The sequence below is a fragment of the Vulpes vulpes genome, chromosome 8 (genome assembly GCF_048418805.1).
Source record: "Vulpes vulpes isolate BD-2025 chromosome 8, VulVul3, whole genome shotgun sequence".
Lineage (NCBI taxonomy): Eukaryota > Metazoa > Chordata > Mammalia > Carnivora > Canidae > Vulpes > Vulpes vulpes.
Window position 1 is genome coordinate 43,986,289 of NC_132787.1, and position 18,148 is coordinate 44,004,436.

Sequence of the window (18,148 nt, forward strand, 5' to 3'; positions counted from 1 at the left end):
TGTCTTCATTAGCTCAGTCCTCAGAGCAGGCACATGGCTGGCATACAGGTGAGGAGATAAAGAGAACCACATACCACCACCCAGCAAATCCCATACTGCATGGAGTTTGGAGAAAGAAACTTGGCTCACTTTCCATCCAGCCACAAGCTGAGTTATATCCTCACTCCATAGGAGCCAATGGGAGCCAGCAGGGCTTCAGATCCAACCCTGCCTCTTCTTATTCCCTTCAAACCCCCAACACAGCCTCATTTTCTTTTCTCCTCATAGATGTCTATGGTAGTTCCTCAGGGTCTTAGGGAATGGATGATGAACTTTCATTCCACGGAGCAGAGGCTGGAACACAGGATGGGGTCAATTGCCCCTACTGCAGTTTGATCCCAACCCTATTGTCCTGACTCCAGAAGCAGTATGGGTAGTTGTTATATAACTAGGATTTAAGCCCTCTGTGAAATAACCCAAAAGAGCTAAAATGAATCCCCAAGACCCCTCCACAGAAAAAGAATGGAGAATACAAATGTATGTAGGCAGGAAGATAGCCGAGGGAAGGGTCCTGGAATTGTAGTTGCTGGAGTTAATTTGCACGGGGAAGGAAGTGTTGTTAAAGTGACTGTCTTCAGAGAGCAAATTCACAGCCCAGAGGGTAAGACCAGATATAGGCGATCTATCCATGCTCATACCCAACAGCAAAAGGAAGGAAGGAACAAAGCAAGGCAAAGCTTCTATCTTCATTTGGAGTTGTCAATCTGGCCCCTTTCCCTGGCATTAAACTCCCTGGGAGGGAAACGAAGGTACCTGCCAGTTGGCAGGAAGCCAGAGAAAGAGCAAGTTCAATCCAATTAGAATTGAATTCAATCAAACTGAAGAAGAAAATTCCATCCAAAGTAGAGCATCATTAAGATAACAGTTGAAAAAACTCATTAACTTGAGAGCTGCCACATCTCCCAATTACAAAATTCCCTAGACCACTCCCATTCCTAACACCTTTTTTATCCATAAAAATGGTGAATGCTAAAAAGATGTGCAGCACACACAAAATGGAAATACTAGATAGTGGTTATGGTGATAGAGCCACCCCTATATGACTGATTCAGAAGCTTTTGTCCTCCTATGATTTGTTGCTGTGCCCTTCCTTCCAAGGTGCATTTCCTTAGGTATGACTTGTGCAAGACATTCCTTCAAGGTGGTTTCTACAGGCTTCTGCTCTGAATTAGGCCTTTACTGGGGAGAGAAGGAGGAATCATGTCTCTATGAATTAACCAAGATGCTCAGTGCATGTCACACACATACACACATGCACACACACACCATTGAGGGCCCCATTTCCCATAAACTGAATATCAAAGACTAAAATGCTCCTAATGTACCTGTTTTGGAAGAAAAGACAAAGACTTGCTTTGAGAGTTGAGAACTAGCCTTCTTGATAATTATGTTCTGCTCCCAGCCCCTTCCTGTTCAGAAAGTGAATTTGAAGTCAGAGAGAAAATAAGGACAAAATCAGAAAATAGGAAAGAAATACCCATTCTATCAGAAATTTTTCAATAGGACTTTCTTCCAGCAAATCCCAATCCAATTCCAATTTCTACTTATTATTACTTTAAACTGAATGCATCATTTAACTTTTATATCATCTTGCTTTTATGTATTTTTCCAGCCTGATTAGATTTTTTTTTTTAACTAAAAGGGCAGCCCCCAGGACATTTTCTTGTGTTTGGAGTCCTCATTTATCTCCTTGTGGGGAAGAACTTTCTCTAGATTAGAAATCCTTCCAGGCATATTAAAAGTGGCAAAACAAACTCTAGTAATAAGAATGGGGGTTGAGGTAGTTAAATCTCCTGGGCCTTAAATCAGTGGTATACTGGTAAATATTTACCAGTTGGCTCTTTGGTGGGGGAAAAAAGCCCTAGTTTGTGGCATTTGCCAATTTCTGTGGTGTAAATATTCCCACTACACTAATTTCAAGCCACAAGGAGACATCAGTGAAGCTAGAGCAGTGAAGAGCCATGCGCAGTGGGATCCTAGGAATCAGTGTGGGTGAGTGAACTTCAGCACACCACTGGCCCTTAACGCCTTTATCACCCAGAACCACTTATGAGGTTTTCCAATAACCACTCAATTCTGGGCAGAATGAAAATGCACGATCCATAACTGTCATGGAGGGTTTTTAGTGACTGTTTGAAAGGGGTTTCCAGGTCACTGGAGAACAGTTGTTACTAAAAGGCAAAGGCTGTGACCATGATCCAAGAATAAGGGAAGTGGACTTTATCCATCCCTTTGTACTCTGGTAGCCTATATCAAGAATGTTCACTTCGGTGACTTTCTGTTTATGTGAGAGTAAAGACAAAGGCTAGGATGAGGAGAGAACACTGTAGAAAGCAGGAGCAGGTGGGCAGGTCTCCTGTTGTGAAGAAATTAATCCCTTTGTTTCTTATTTCCATCTCTCCTTCCTGCCCACCTGGCCCTTCTCCTCCATGTTCTCACTCCCCAGAGAGTTTTCCAAAGAGAGGGAGAAGGCCAAAGCTCGGGGCGATTTCCAGAAGCTTCGAGAGAAGCAGCAGCTGGAAGAGGACCTAAAGGGCTACCTGGACTGGATCACCCAGGCAGAGGACATCGACCCTGAGAATGAGGATGAAGGCATGGATGAGGAGAAGCCCCGAAACAGTGAGCAGCCATCCTGTCTTGGGCTGGGCTCTGGGAGAGGGAGGAAATGGGCCAGAACAGTGAGATCTTCTACCACTAACTTGTTCTTACAGTTCGTCTTCCTGGAGCAACACTCGATATATTGATTATCTTTACTGCTCATAGAAATTAGTCACAGATGTGAAATAATTGCTATTGACCTGTAAAGCCTCACATCCCTTTTAGAATCCAAAAAGTCTAAAAACCAGTTGAGATTTTGCTAAGGTGGACTCTTTCTTTTTTTTTTTTTTTTTCTTTTTTTCTTTTTAATCGTACATCTTCCTCTAGGCTCTAACTCTTTGGGTGGGGAGCAGATTATGGTCTTCCCATTAAAGTTTTAAAACCCCTATTTTTTTTAAAGATTTTATTTATTTATTTATTCATGAGAGACACAGATGGCGGCGGGGGGTGGGGGTGGGTAGGCAGAGACACAGGCAGAGGGAGAAGCAGGCTCCAGGCAGTGAGCCTGACGTGGGACTCCATCCTGGGTCTCCAGGATCACGCCCTGGGCTGAAGGTGGCGCTAAACCGCTAAGCCACCCGGGCTGCCCTAAAACCCCTATTACGTAGGAATGTGTATACATATATATCCTAACACACATATATAAATGTGTGAGTCTAGTTCTTGTCCTTATGAACAGGCATTAATTATGCCCATTATGTTCAAACTCCCCAGTTGGTTTCTATGTGTTTCTACTCACTAGTAACTGAGTTCTAACTGGGAATCTGGGAGAAAAATCAGGTGGAGGTAAAAGGTAAAGGAGACAATCAAATATGTGAATAGAGAACAGAACCTGTGCTCTTCATTTCAAAGACTGATTTAATACATCTATCAACTGTTCCCTTTCTGATAGCACTGATCAAGGTGCAAATACAAAACTAAAACACATAAATAACAAGAGACTCGTAACAACACAATTTAATAACATAAGGAGACCTTAAATGCTCTACTGAGTAGTTTTGAAGTTGGAAGACAACACCTTTGATGGATTGTCACAGTGAGCAATGATGCCATTGAGGGTCTTTCTGGAAAAATGCCTGGCAGCTTGTATTATACTGTTGATGATACTGTGGAGTAGTTGATTCATTTGTGAACTGACTGGTATGGTGAATAAATAAGTTGGCCTGTGAGTGACAGAGAAGCTTACCTCTAAGTCACAGGAATTGGCATCTTGGCTCGTCACCTTAAGTCAGGGTGGAGCCCCTAATTTATGATTAACGGTGATGAGTATGCTTCTTACCATGTTATTAAAAATGTGCAATGTCTACTACTTACTTAGCAATTCATTGTCATCCACAGAGATATATAGTTATTCTGTTCTCTGGCTAAAGCAAGAGCTTCCAAGGAGAAATATGCTGCTTCTCTGCCTTGCTCACTAAGTGAATAAATTCCAGGGAGTTCCCAGCATGGAGTATCCTTTGCTGCTAGAGCAGGTCACATTGACAAGGCCCATCTACACACATTCTGGCTAAGCTTTGGGAAGAGCATACTGAATGCCCACCCCAATGGACAGGGTCTCTGCCAAATTTTCGTAAGCCCAAATATGGATGAAATTGGACTCTGGAAACTGTTGTGCCTCTCACCTTGTACTCTTTCTCCATGGCTGGGGGAGACCTTTGGGTCTGCTTAATGTCCTCAGCCAACCTGTCCTAGAAGGATGGAATGGGAACCTGGCTCCTTCAGTTGTAGAGATGATGGTGGAATAGTTCTAGGGGATGGACCAAGGGAATAAGTATCAAAAAAAGCAAGATATAGAGAGTAAAAATAGACACTTGCAATGAAGTGAATGTAAAAGACTTAGGAATGGAGCCAGAAAATGGGTCCAAAGAGCTGTCTATTGGGGAAGTCCAATTACAAGCAGAGTTGATGTGATTTAATTATTAAGAAATTGGCAACCTAAGAGATCTACAGAAAAGGCAATTTTATGACTTAGGAACTATATTCTCTTCTTCAGAACTTCATAGTTTGCCCTTCAAAACAAATACAAAGGGAGAAATGCTGCTACAATTTACATGTGTGTTTCAATTAAAGTAATATCTTAGCCTTTGAAATTGTTAAAAGATTACAGTTAGTATATTTTTCAGTTCTTTTAATTTCAAAAATTAAATAGTATTTTAAGGAAAAAAAGATATTATTACTCTTCATCGATGGCTCTGGCAACTTCTGGGCAGAATCCCCGTCAGCACTCATGAGATGCCACACGTAGTGAGCACCGGTAAGACAGAGTTGGCTCCAGCACGGGAACAGTTCCATGGCACATTCCATGGTAGCTGGGCTTACCTAGAGGGAGCCCAATTACTCATTTTTTCTAGGAAGAGCTACAAATCCACTGAGGAAGTAGAAGAAACAGGGGTTGAGAAGATAATAGAGATGAAAGGGCATAGTTGGGAAGCATTTCTCTAAGTTATTAGAGTAAATGATGTGGCCAGTAAAATTATACAAAAAAAATATATTCTTGTTCATTCGTTCTTCTCTTCTCTTCTTCCCTCCATCCTTCTATCCATTAAGGAGCAACTCTCTGCCAGGCACTGTTTTTGGCACTGGGGATATAGCAAGGAACAAAATAATCAAAACTCCTTGCCCTCATGGAAATTATTTCTAGTGGGGAGTCAGACAATAAATTAAATAGTATGCTAGAATCTCCACAAATATTGTGGAGAATGATAAAATAGTGAGAGAGAGACAGAAGTATTGAGTAGTGGCCAGGAAATACCTCACTGAGAAGGTAGCATTTGAATTAAGACTTGAAGGCAGTAAGGAAATGAAACATAGATATTTGGTAAAAGAGCATTCTAGACAGAGTTAATAGCCAATGCGAAGGCCTTGAGGCAGGAAGATGACTGACATAGAAACAGAAGGGAGGCTAATGTGACCACGGAGGAGTGAGTAATAGGGACAGTGGTAGGAGATGAGGTCCAAAGTTAACCAAGAAGTAGATCATGAAAATCATTGTAGGAACTTGGATATTTACAAGAGGTGAGTCAAGAAGCCACTGGTGGCTTCGAGCTGAGAAGTGACATGGCCTACACATATTTAATGGGATCCCACCCCTCACAGACATGCCAGCTACCATTTGCAGAATGAAATGAAAGTGAGCAAGGATGATGGGCACTGAGGTGGACACTTGACGGGATGAGCACTGGGTGTTTTTCTGTATGTTGGTAAATTGAACACCAATAAAAATTAATTAAAAAAAAAGAAAGAAAGAAAGAAAGAAAGAAAGAAAGAAAGAAAGAAAGGGTGAAGTAGAGATCCAGGTAGGAGACTACTGCCTCAAGAGATGATGTTGCACTAGCCTGGTAACATGAGGTGGTAGGCTCCAGAATGGCATCATTTGCTGATATATCACATATGGGATGTGAGAGGCAGAGAAGTCAGGGACATCCCACAGCGATTGTCCTCAAAAGTGGTAAGAGCAGAATCATCATTTATTTATATAGGGAAGATGGTGACAGGAAAAGATATCAGGGCAAGAGTATCAGGAAAACCATCTTAGGCCTTTAAGTTTGAAATGTCCATTGGACTTCAAGTAGAGATGTTGAGTGAGCAACTGGGATAAATCTGAGTTTGGGGAAAGGTCTGGGACAGACTTATAATTTTCAGAGTCAGCATTCACCTAACTGTGATACGAGGGCATAGTGTAGACAGAAATGAGATGCATCCTAAGAACCTGGGCCCCAGTATTGTTAGGAGACAGGAATGATGAGGAAGAACCAGCAAGGGAGACTTAGAAAGGCATGGCCACAAAGACAGGAAGAAAAGTGAAGGAGGGTCCATGTTGAGGCCAAGCAGGGTGAGCCCTGAAAGCCTGAAAGTGGATCATTGGGGTACCAATGTGGAGGTCATCAGTGGGTGAAATGGTGAGGCTCAAAGCTTGAGGGCAAATCAGAGTCTCCTTTCATGAGTCTCTTGAGTCTAGATACTTCACAGAATGGTATCAAGCATTGTTTGCAGACCTCCTTTTGTTGACATGGCCATGCTGTCAGCCATCTAAGAGTTTCCAGAAAGGAGAGAGGAGACTCAGGCAATCTAGGCTGCCTGTGGCCCTAAAGAGGCTAGGATCCAAAGGCCAGCCTTGCATTATATCTCCATCTACAGTCATTGTATTTATTTTTTTTTTAATTTTTATTTATTTATTCATGAGAGACACACACAGAGAGAGAGGCAGAGACACAGGCAGAAGGAGAAGCAGGCTCCATGCAGGGAACCTGATGTGGGATTTGATCCCAGGACACCAGGATCACGCCCTGGGCCAAAGGCAGGCGCTAAACCACTGAGCCACCCGGGGATTCCCTACAGTCATTTTAGTACTAGGCATTGCCTCTGCAACTGCTTACAGACAGCCTTGGGAAAAGGAGAAAATGACACTCAAGAGCCATCTTAGAACCAATAATAAGAGAAGCAAGCAAGGGGCATGCTTGTGCACTATAACATATTTAGCAGACAGCCACATGGGTCTTGGTCCCCAAGCCCTGTTCCTCTCGAGGAAGGATTAGGGTAATGTGGAGGCCTGCGCCCCTCCTGGATGCAGCAACGAGCATCTCTTCTGAAGGCACCACTTATAAAACTATCATTGCTGCACAGAGCCCATTGTCATCATGAGAGACACACTGCTCCAAAGGACAAGGCCAATTTTCCAGCTTCAATATTGAACCTGATAGAAGGCCAGTCATTAGAGAGAGAGAGCTGTAGAGAAAGAGATAAAGTCAGACATTTCTTTCTTTTTCCTCCTCAAGATAAAAAAAAAATGCATTTATTAAATATCTATCCATATGGGCATCTCTGTATCATGTCATTAAGACAATTTAAATGCGTTCTCAGCCCTCTAAAGCTTGCAGTCTAAGACAGACATTTATGTGGATGAGCATATAAAAGACAGACAGACAGTAGAACCAAAACATTGAATTTCCACATAGATAAGCAGGATTAAATATTTACACCAGTGGTGTTCAGTTACATGACTTGGGAGCCACTTTTGCAATCATCATTAACTGACAGAGCTGCGTGGCTGCCACATGCCCTGCAGAGTCTAGGATAGTGTATTATTGAAATACAGAAATGTAAGGGCTTATGAGAGCTGCAGGTTGCCCACAAAAGGGCCCCATGTGACTTGAGAGCAGTAATCTGAATATCACTGATTTACATTATATACACGTCAAGGGCATGTGCATCATTATTTAAACCTTTTTTTTTTTCTACATTTTAATCAGTATAATCAGTATTTACCCTAGACTTGACTTGTGGTCGAGGATTACGGCACATCTAGATTTCTGTGACAGAATCCCACCATGCATCTGGCTTTGCAATCATGAGAAGAAATACTAACAATTGTCTTTTTTTTATTCCATTCTTATTTTGCACCCTTCCATTATTACATGTTGGAGGACCATCCTGACCCCATGCCACTCCGTGAAAGCAAACTCTGTGCAGACCCCAGATATCTCTTGTCCTCTGCATTAATTCCCAGCTGGTCCTAATCAGGGTCCTGAAACTTCAGTGGTGGAATGTGGCCTTAGAGATAAGATGAGGAAACTAGAGTCCAACATGGGAACAATTCACCTGAGCTGATTATTAGAGAGGGCAAGACTCAGAGCCAGGTCCCCTGATTCCCTATACAGGACTCTCTCCACCACACCATGGTGCTCCTCAGAGAAGCCTTGTCAGACAACTCTGGGCAAAAGCCCTCCCTAACCGTCCCTCTGTGTTCCCATGGCATTTGGGATGTGTTCCCCTCTTTGCATGCCTGCTACTATGAGGTTCTCAGCCAGCTGCCCTTAATTCACCCTATGTCCCTACTCCCTGACAAAGCCCTGGGCTTAGAAATATTACTGCCCATATAAGTCAAGTGACTTAGAAAAGTTTGTGAATGCCTGTCCATAAGCCAGTTTTGGCAAAGCATCGTCTGCCCTGCCCTGGGCCGATAGAACAGAAAGGCTCAGACCATTGCCAGACTTGAGTAACTTTCTCATTCTGCCTGTTCTGAAGTGACTCTCTTGTGGCATCACTAATGACTCCCTTTCGGAGTGCCTTCATACACACATCTGCTCTCTACTAGCTCTGAATCATGCTCCAGTCTTGCAAAGTGCCATTTGAAGCTCAGCAAAAGGGCATGGAACCCCTGTAAACAAGCATAGTGGCTAGGTAGGAAGATTGCAGTGTCATGGGAAGGTATAGGCTCTTGAGGAATGGCAGAGAGCTGTTCCTTAAAGATGCTGGTGACTAGTAGGAGCCGCTATACACTGGAGCTCTGCAGTGAGGCTATTTCATGGACTTTTCTGGCTCTGGTATTAATCAGTACCCCTGGGTGGGGCCCCTGGACCCAGTATCTTGTGTAATACCTCACTTGGGGGATCAAGTCATAACAGAGACCCAGGTAGCCTTTCCACCAGTAGCACATCTGCCTTTGGAGCAGTCTGGCTGCTGTGCTGTCTGGCCCTGCAAGTTTGTAGATGGTCCCAGCCTGGAGAGCATGGAGAGCTACCTGAGGGATGGTATTGAATATACAGTGAGAAGTTAGGCATGTCAATCTCAGGGAGCTGCTGTATATTTCTTAAAGCAAAACCAGTTTGGGGTAAACTTGCTTACTTTGAGCTGTTTGGAGACCACAACAGCCTTCTCAATGAATGAAGGCTATATGCTTCTGGAGGAATGGAGAAGAAAACACCACATAGCATTTTGACAGACACTGATGGCCTGCCCAAGCCAGCCTTAGGGCCCTGTTCCTTCTCTGGAGGCATCTATGCACCCTTCCCTACCCCATCCCCACCACCACTCACTCAAGGAGACTCCCAGTTTATAGTGCCCTCTCAAGACAGAAGGAAGCTTGCTGCATCCTTGCAGAGCCCAGGGCTCCGTGGTGATGCAAGCTGTAGGTGGACAACAGACACACAGGGCTGTGTCTTTAGAGGGGCTCGTGCCAAAAAACAGTTACACCCAGCAAGCTCCAGAAGACAAATGGTTACATTTATGGTGAGAAATATAGTCAATACCAGCTGAGAAATGTACCAGAAGAGGGCTTCCTACACCTTTTTAGATACCTGCCTTTTTCTTGGTTTACTTTACTGGCTAATGCCCATGGCAGCAGGCACCCAGCCAGGCACTTGCTAGGCAGTGCTGCAGTTTTCCAGGGATGCAGGATTACCCACCAAGCCACCAGATCACTCCTGCTGCTCGTGCTGTGTGAAGGGGACAAGTAAGAGCTATTTTCCTTGGAACACTGGCCAATCACATGCCCAGCAGGGACAAAGCAAAGAGATTGTTAGCTCTTGAAGGACCAAGCAAAGCCAGGACTTGTCAGTGAGGCCCCAGGTCTTGGAAGGCCCCCTTCTTCTCCAGGGCCTGGGGGAGGGCATCCTCTGCCTTCCAGCCAGGGTCTTATCCCATCCAGTGTCTTCTGAGCCTCTTCTGTCTCAGCAGCTTCTCCATCCTCTCAGCTACCAGGTACTAGACTAGAAGAGCTTCTTCCTCTCTCTCTCCTCCCTCCTCCTGTGATCCTTCCTTCATTCAGTCAGCCACCCCATCTTATCAGTTGTTCCCCTTCACTCCCCGCTAAAGTCTCACCACCCTCTCCCTCCTCTTCTCTCCACTTCTCTTTCCCAAGGTAGCCACCTCGCTGCTCTGCCCCTGGCCCCACTTCCACACACCCTGCATGATGTAGAGGAATTTGTATTTCTAGAGTTGACAAGTCAGTCTTCTGCTCAAAAGCTATGAATGTCTCCCCACAGATGCAAAATAAAGCCTAAACATCTTATATCTGTATTCCCAGCACCTCTGATCTATCCCAGTCAATAGCTTCAACCTATCACTCCCTCTGCCCTTCAGCAAAACCAGACTATTCTTGTTTTCCAAATAGGCCTGCTACTTCATTGCTTCTGTACTTCCATGCATCTCTGCCTAGAATACCATCTCCCTCCTCACCTACTCACCTGCTCCAACCCTGCCTATCATCTCATTACCAGGAGCACATTTGCAGTCCTCCCAGACTCTCCCTCTCAGGACAGGTACTGCCAAACACTCTCACCTCACCAGTGCCTTGCCTTGCCTCACCAGTGGGAGTGGGGCTGGATCAGCCCTCTTGTCATACAGAAAGCCTTTGAGAGGCAAAGACTATGCTTTTCCAACTTATTCACTCTCCCACTTAGCATCCAGGACAGTGATTTATATTTAATAGACATTTCCCCCTCCAAAAAATATTGAAATGAATTGAATTGAATCCAGCTCTGTGGATTAAGAATATTAAGGTTTGGCCTACTTGGCCTACTTGGCCAAATACCCTTTGTCTAGTCTTAGCCATACTCATAGTAGGCCTTTGAAAAATGTATCATCATTGATAGTGTGGGTAGAAATTATTTAGGGGCTAAGAAAGTGGGCCTATAAGAACAATTGGAAGGAGCTAAAATTATAGATTCACTGAAAGAGAAAGCTGGATGGTCAACAGAGCAAGAAGGTGAGATCCCTCACTCCCACATTCTCCCTCTGAGAGGGAATCATTGTTCCATAGCTTGTGCTTTTTGGGTTCAGAGATTGAATAGTGGACACATAAAGTCCTTTATGGGCTTTCCTAGTAGACGTAGGACAGGGGTAAGGGCGTGACAGGGGACATGTCTTTTCCTTGCATGCAAGGAGGGTGGGGAAGACATAGATTGTCTCATTATATCCTCCCCAAGATCATCTTACGTGATGGGGGCTCATATCTTCATTTTATGGATGAGAAAACTGAGGCTCAGAGACAACCTTGTTCATGTCACACCCTGTACATTGCACCTAACCTCAGCGAGGTAGGCCTTGAGCCAGTTCTGCTGACTGTGTACTATACTCCTTTATACTCCTATATACTCCTTATACCACGGCCCCTCCCCTTAGCGATGTCATAACTGTTCCCCTCCTCCAACTGGAAGGAAACTAGAAGAGGGCCCTGCTAACTCCTCAGAGGCCAGAGTAACCTCTTCATCTCCCTTGTTATAGCATTTATCACCTTCAATATAATGGGCAAAGCAAGATGGACAGAGAAAAGGAGGAGAGGGGAGGGCAACAGAGGAGAGATAATGGCAGGGAAAATTTAACTTAAATGTTAACATAAAGGGGCATGAGTTTGATTTTTAAAGAAAGAGAAAAATATGAGCTTTATGATTATAAAATCATGTTTGAAGCATGAAAGGAAGTAATGACATTATCTTGTTCAAGCAAAAAAGTAAAAACAAAGAAGTTAACTGAGATAAAACAACAACAACAACTCAAGAGTGGGGGGCACCCAGCTGGCTCAGTCAGTAGAGCAGGTGACTATTTTTTTTAATTTACTTTTTTATTGGAGTTCAATTTGCCAACATATAGCATAACACCCAGTGGTCATTCCGCCAAGTGCCCCCCTCGATGCCCATCACGGAGTCACCCCAACCCCCCACCCAGCTCCCTTTCCACTACCCCTTGTTCATTTCCCAGAGTTAAGAGTCTCTCATATTCTGTCACCCTCACTGATATTTTCACTCATTTTCTCTCCTTTCCCCTTTCACTATTTTTTATATTCCCCAAATGCATGAGACCATATAATGTTTGTCCTTCTCCGATTGACTTATTTCACTCAGCATAATACCCTCCAGTTCCATCCACGTCAAAGCAAATGGTGGGTATTTGTCATTGCTAATGGCTGAGTAATATTCCATTGTATACATAGACCACATCTTATTTATCCATTCATCTTTCAATGGACACACTGAGAGAGCAGGTGACTCTTGATCTCAGAGTCATGAGTTCAAGCCCCACGCTGGGCATTGAGCCTATTTAAAATAAAAATAAAATACATTTAAGGTTTTTTTTTTTTTTTGAAAATCCATTTGAAATGGTTTAAGAGGTGCTCTTGCTTGAAAGAAAACATATGAATTATATGACCTACCAGAGTTTCTTTCAGTTCAGAGCCCCTTTGGACTTGATTAGAGGAGAATGTTGTCAGCCAGAATTCTCCAGGAATAGGGTGTTGTAGCTCACTGGCCATCCACTCTCCTGCCTTGGCAAATCCGCTGTGTGGTATGTGATATAGTTTGTCTCTGACAATGCAGGATTGTGCAATGCTGCATGGTCATCATTTCTAAGCCTCTGATAATCCCAGGAACCTCGGCATTATAGGGGCCCAGAAGAAGGCTCTCTGACCAGGAACAGCCTCACAATTATGAGTTTATATGTGGTATTTTTGGAAAAGTCTTGTCACCTACAGGAAGCCACAAAACTCTTTGACCAATGGATCTGCCCTTTCAGCCTCACCCAGGGTAGGCACCCACGAAAGTACTGGTTTTATTTTAATTTGGTGTTTTGCAAATGGATTGACACACCTGGGAGCTGGAAGTAGCTCAGCAAAGGGATTAAAGGAGAGATGAAACATCCTAAATTTCCCTTTAATCCATTTCTTCCAATAACCAGTGCTCAGCCCCCAAACAGAGCCACCCACAGTACAGTTGCCTTTGACTTAAAACACCCACCCCTCCCTTCCTTCCATATAAACACTGGGAGATAAAAGTCCCATGTCACATCAAGATATATTATCTGTCAGAAGGTTGTTAGTGAAGAAGGAGTGACAGCTCCTTGTCTCTATCATTGCTTGCTGATGTGGAAAATCATCATCTGATAATGGAGGGAGATTAACCACATACTATATTGCCATCATCAGGGCACGTGGCATGGAAGACCAGTGGAAGGAGCACAGAAACTGAGATTGTTGGCTTACAGTAGTGAACAATTTGGGGAAGACCTCCTAAGGTCATACATATGTTTGTTTGAGAGACACATTTGTGCATTCATTCAATGCATGTTTAAGTACCAACTGGTCACTCCAATACCAGGAAAAAATAAACACAGTCAGTGTCCTAAGAGGACTTATAGCCTAGTTAAGGAAACAGATGCATAAACAGGTTACAGCAGAGAGTTGAAGGCATGGACAAGGTACTGGAGAAATTCAGAGGAGAGGGAGTAGCATTTGGGAGAGGATGAACAGGGCTGCCTCCCCAGGGAATGATTCTAAAAGGGTGCCATTAGAATCAGGGTGGGTTAGTCATCGTCACAGGCAATCTCCAAATCGAGTCTGTTGCTTGGAACAGTGAAGGTTACTTCTTGTTCCACAGTTCAGTGTGGATTTGGTGTTGTTAGGAGGGGAAGTTTACCTCCACACAGTCTTCAGGAACCAGGACTTCTTCCTACAAGCAGCTATACCATCCCCTGGGCCTCAGAAGCCTCCGTGGATCCTCCACATCTGGTCAGCAGAAGAAGGAAGGGAGAGGGAGTGTGGAGGGGCATGCAGGTGGCTTTGAAAGCCAGGCCTAGGAGTGTGGGTGTGGCTCCCATCCCCATGTCAGAATAGTTTTCAGCTCCAGCTAAGTGCTGGGGCACAAAGGGGAGGAAGAAGAAGAACAACTGGGGTTAGGTGGACACATGACAGAGACTGTAATACCCACAGACTGAGAGCAGTTCACAAGGCCAAGAGGATGAGAAAGGACATTGTAAACTGAGGGAGCCACATATATCAAGTGTAGAAGCAAGTAATAGGAGGAAGGAGAAGAGGAGGAGGAGGAAGAAGAAAAAGATCTTAGGGTGCATGGGGAGAAACCAAAGATAGAACCAGAAGGAAGACAACCCTGGTCCCAAAGGGCTTCAGATATGGACTTTATCCTGTGGATAAGAAGGAACCACCAAAGAGACTTAAGCAGAGTTCCCTGTTGAAAGGTCACCACACCATTGATGGGAGCAAGTGGTTAGAGGGAGGGAGAAGCTGAAATCAGGGAGGTCAGTCATTTCAGGGGCTGATATGGCCAAAATGAGGGTCAAAGAAGGGGAACGGATTGCAAAGATGGCACTCCACCAGACGCCTGCATCCACTAGGACAGTCCTGGGGGCTAGCTGATTAAGGAGTCTTTGGAATAAATGCCCTGTGCTTTTCCAAACCCCGGGATGGTTGGAGGAATTACAGCAGTGACCTGTCCCACGGAAGGACTCCCCCTGGAAGTTTGTTTGTCCTGGAAGTTTGTTTGTTTGGGAGCTATGTCAACCCGTGGTCCCAGCTGTTCAAGGCCTGTTTCTATCCATGACCATAAACCAACAAGCAGTATCTTTCCCCTGACAGGTACCACATATAGAATTCAAGTGACCCTATGTCATTTAATCCCTGCCCTTATGATTAAGTGACTTATGAAAAAAGAAAAAAAATTGAGTAACAACCCCAAACATAGGGCTTTGATGGCTCCATCCTTCAGGATTACTTCATCAAATGGAAATGCACATGCCTCTGGTGATAACTACAGTGTTTCCAGAAGAGATTTATGCTCCCATATAATAGGAAAGATTTCGTCTTCTTAAATAACTATAGTACCTGCTGTAAGTGCTGGACTATTAATCATTGTGATCACTTTGTGTTTAAGCCTCATGGTTAGTGGGACAGGACTAGAGCCTGGTCAGAACAACAGAGAATCACCCTAAAGGAGTTGCTTAATAGAAAGGTGGTCCCTTGGGAAGATGGATGGAACTCTTAAAACCAGAAGGCAAAAATGTCAGTGTTAGGCTGGGCTGAAGGCAGTGGAAGAGGGAAAGCTGGAACGGGGAAGGCCAATCCAGTTAAGTATTATTCCTGCCTCCGTCTAGGCTGCTGTGACAAATTACCATAGGCTGCCTGGCTTAAACAACAGACATTTATTTTTCATAGTTCTGGAGGCTACAAGTCCAAGATCAGAGCGCCAACATGATCAAGTTCTCAGTGAGGGTCCTCTTCCTGTTTATAGAGCGTGTCTTCTTGCTGTGTCCTTACATAGTAAAAAGAACGCATGCTATCTCCCTGACCTCTTAAGGCCACTAATCCCAATCCTAAAGGCTATATACTTGTGACCTAATGACCTCCGAAAGGCCCCACCTCCAAATGCGATCACATTGGGATTAGAGTTTTAAACATACAAATTTGGGGCAACACAAATATTCAGTCCATTGCAGTGACCTTTCTGTATCCCTATAGTGGGCCCTGGATTCCTTCTTTAGCCAAGTGGATAGCTCCAGCACAATCAGAAAATCACAGAATCCTAAAGTCCTGGCATACAAAGGGGTCTTTAGATCCCTGAGTCTATCTCCCAGCCTCTGGGCACAACCATGCAGCATCCAGTCGTGCCTTACCTACCTGTTAAGTGCCCCGAAGGCTAAAAGAAGCATCTGGATTATATTTCTATAAGGCCCTATTTCCTCTAGAACTGGTTTGTTTTCTGAAGAGAGTCAAGGGCAGATTTCCTTCCCATTCATGGTGCTTACAAACTTACTTTCTCTCAAAGATGCATGCAGGTTTCAACACTGTCAGGGCAAATCACAGAATGTACTCAAGGGTGACATAGTGGGAACTGGGCAAAGGCCTTCTGGAACAGAACAACAGTGTTGTTCATTTCCAAACACCTGACTTCAAACCTAAACTTGGGCTTCACTTAAAAAGCCATAACTTTCCTCCTCCTGCCCCCAGTTTGGACCCACCAGCAGGACCCACACATGTCATGACATTCAGCACCACCCATCCTCAAACAGGAGGATGAACAAGCAAATGTGTTTGCACTTAAGACCCTATTCCCAAAATATTGTCCATGAATGAATGATCTCCTGCGAAGGTCATTGAGGAAGATGGAAGTAAAGGAGTCGAATGTCTTGTTCCAGGTGAAATCTCCAGATAGCCTAGGAGAAAGAAAAAAAGAGAAGAGAAAGATTTAACCATTTACTCAGATTCATGTGCATATATACTCTTTGCAATATAGACTTAATTCATATTAGTTTATCACACTGACCAAAACTATCCCCAGCAAAGATCTATAAAGGTGATTCACTAGACAGAGCTTCGATAAAAGAAGTTTAAAGTTTGTCCTTTCCAAAAATATATATTTTGAATTTTGACAAGTTTCTCTGGTGTTGGTTTGGTTTTTTTGTTTGTTTTTTTACTAAAAAGTATGGGTGTTAAGATATTTTTTTGTATTCTTTTAAGATACTTTTTAAATGTCTAGATCAAGAAGCTTTTGATGCTTTCCTAAATCATGTTCAAAAATTCATCTGCCAAACATAAAGTTGGTTTTGACTAATACACCTGAACTCTTCTACGCAGGGTTTCACAGTGCCTCATCACAGGAACACAAACAGTCCAAGATTAGAGGTCAAGAGAAAATACAAACACAGGACCCGAAGCTGTTAAAGAATCATACAAGAGCCCTGGTACCTGCCTGTGCTTTGCTTGGGTGTGTTATAATAGATCTGTTCTCAACGACTTACTGATGAGGTGGAAAGCCTTAATTATATGCTTGACAGGCTGGCTATAAGGGGAAAAGTCTTTGTTTACCTTACCATTTCCAAACTTCAAATCAGCCTGTCCAACCATTGTATCTCATTTCAATAACTCATGAGATATGATAATGGTGTCTAATATCAGGCCAGTTATTATGTTAACAAAATTCTCTGAAAATAGCAACACATACATGTAGACACACACACACACACACACACACACACACACACACACATACACACACACCATCCACATGGGCAAGAAAAAATTGAGGACCCTTTTTTTCAGAAATATTCAGAATTCAAGTTTCATATTTATTATCACTTGCTTCAGTAAGCCAAGTTCAGTATGACTAGAAGCTGTGCCCAGAAGCAGAGAAGAAGATCCTCCACTATCACCTGAAAGGAGAGCCTCTGCTTGGCATGGAAAGTAATGCCAATGGTAGAAGGTCCTAGCCCCCTCGACCCACAGCCCGTTTTGCCATTTGGCAATGACTAAGAAGTTGCAATGGTCACTTGCTGACAGCCAAGCCAGTGCCCTAGGTTTCCAGCAGGAAGATCCCACACTTTAGTAAAAATTGTAGACCTTCTTCTTGAGCCTCTCAGATGGTATACAATCATTTTCATTAATTATAATTTCCATAATCACATTAATTCATGCAGTCATGTCCCTTGATTAGAGGAATTGAGAGTACAGGAATGTGAGATGAATTGGCCTTCACCTCTCTCCTAGCAGTCAGAGTTTTTGGGTGGGGAGAGTCCATGTGTCGTAGTGGAACTGAGGAGCCTGGGATAAACAGGCCGCCCAAGCTTCCAGCTCCCACTCAGTTACCAACCACCAATCTATCATTCTTAGCCCCTTCAAAAGTAAAAGGAGGGGTTGGGCCAGACAGCTGCAAAAACCCCTTCCAGATCTGTGTTTTGTTTCTATAGTTCTAAATGGGCACACATTAGCTTTAGTCCTAAGAATCTGAACCAAACCTGGGTCTTTCCAATCCATCATACTCCAGAGGAATTTAGTCAGTTCTAGAAGCCTGCAGCTTCCAGACTCCAAGGATTGGTATAGGGTCTCCTGAAGGACTCCTCGAACCCTGGAAACCAGCCTGTTCTTCCACAGACCCTCCTGGCACCACATTATGCCCTCCCTGCCTTGAAAGCCCAGCTCCACCATCTGCCTTTGGAACTGCATTGTCTCTGC

The 18,148-nt window shown here is 43.9% G+C and overlaps 1 protein-coding gene across 11 annotated transcripts in view; it reads left to right on the plus strand.

Annotated features, from left to right (window-relative positions):
• The window catches only part of CACNA1C (calcium voltage-gated channel subunit alpha1 C), a 648,720-nt gene that overhangs the window by 453,087 nt on the left and 177,485 nt on the right, over nt 1-18,148 (plus strand). For all 11 annotated transcript variants that reach the window (XM_072766363.1, XM_072766357.1, XM_072766353.1 and 8 more), the window contains exon 9: nt 2,486-2,658. In XM_072766363.1, coding sequence (XP_072622464.1) covers nt 2,486-2,658 — 173 coding nt within the window. The remainder of the gene's footprint in view (nt 1-2,485; nt 2,659-18,148) is intronic.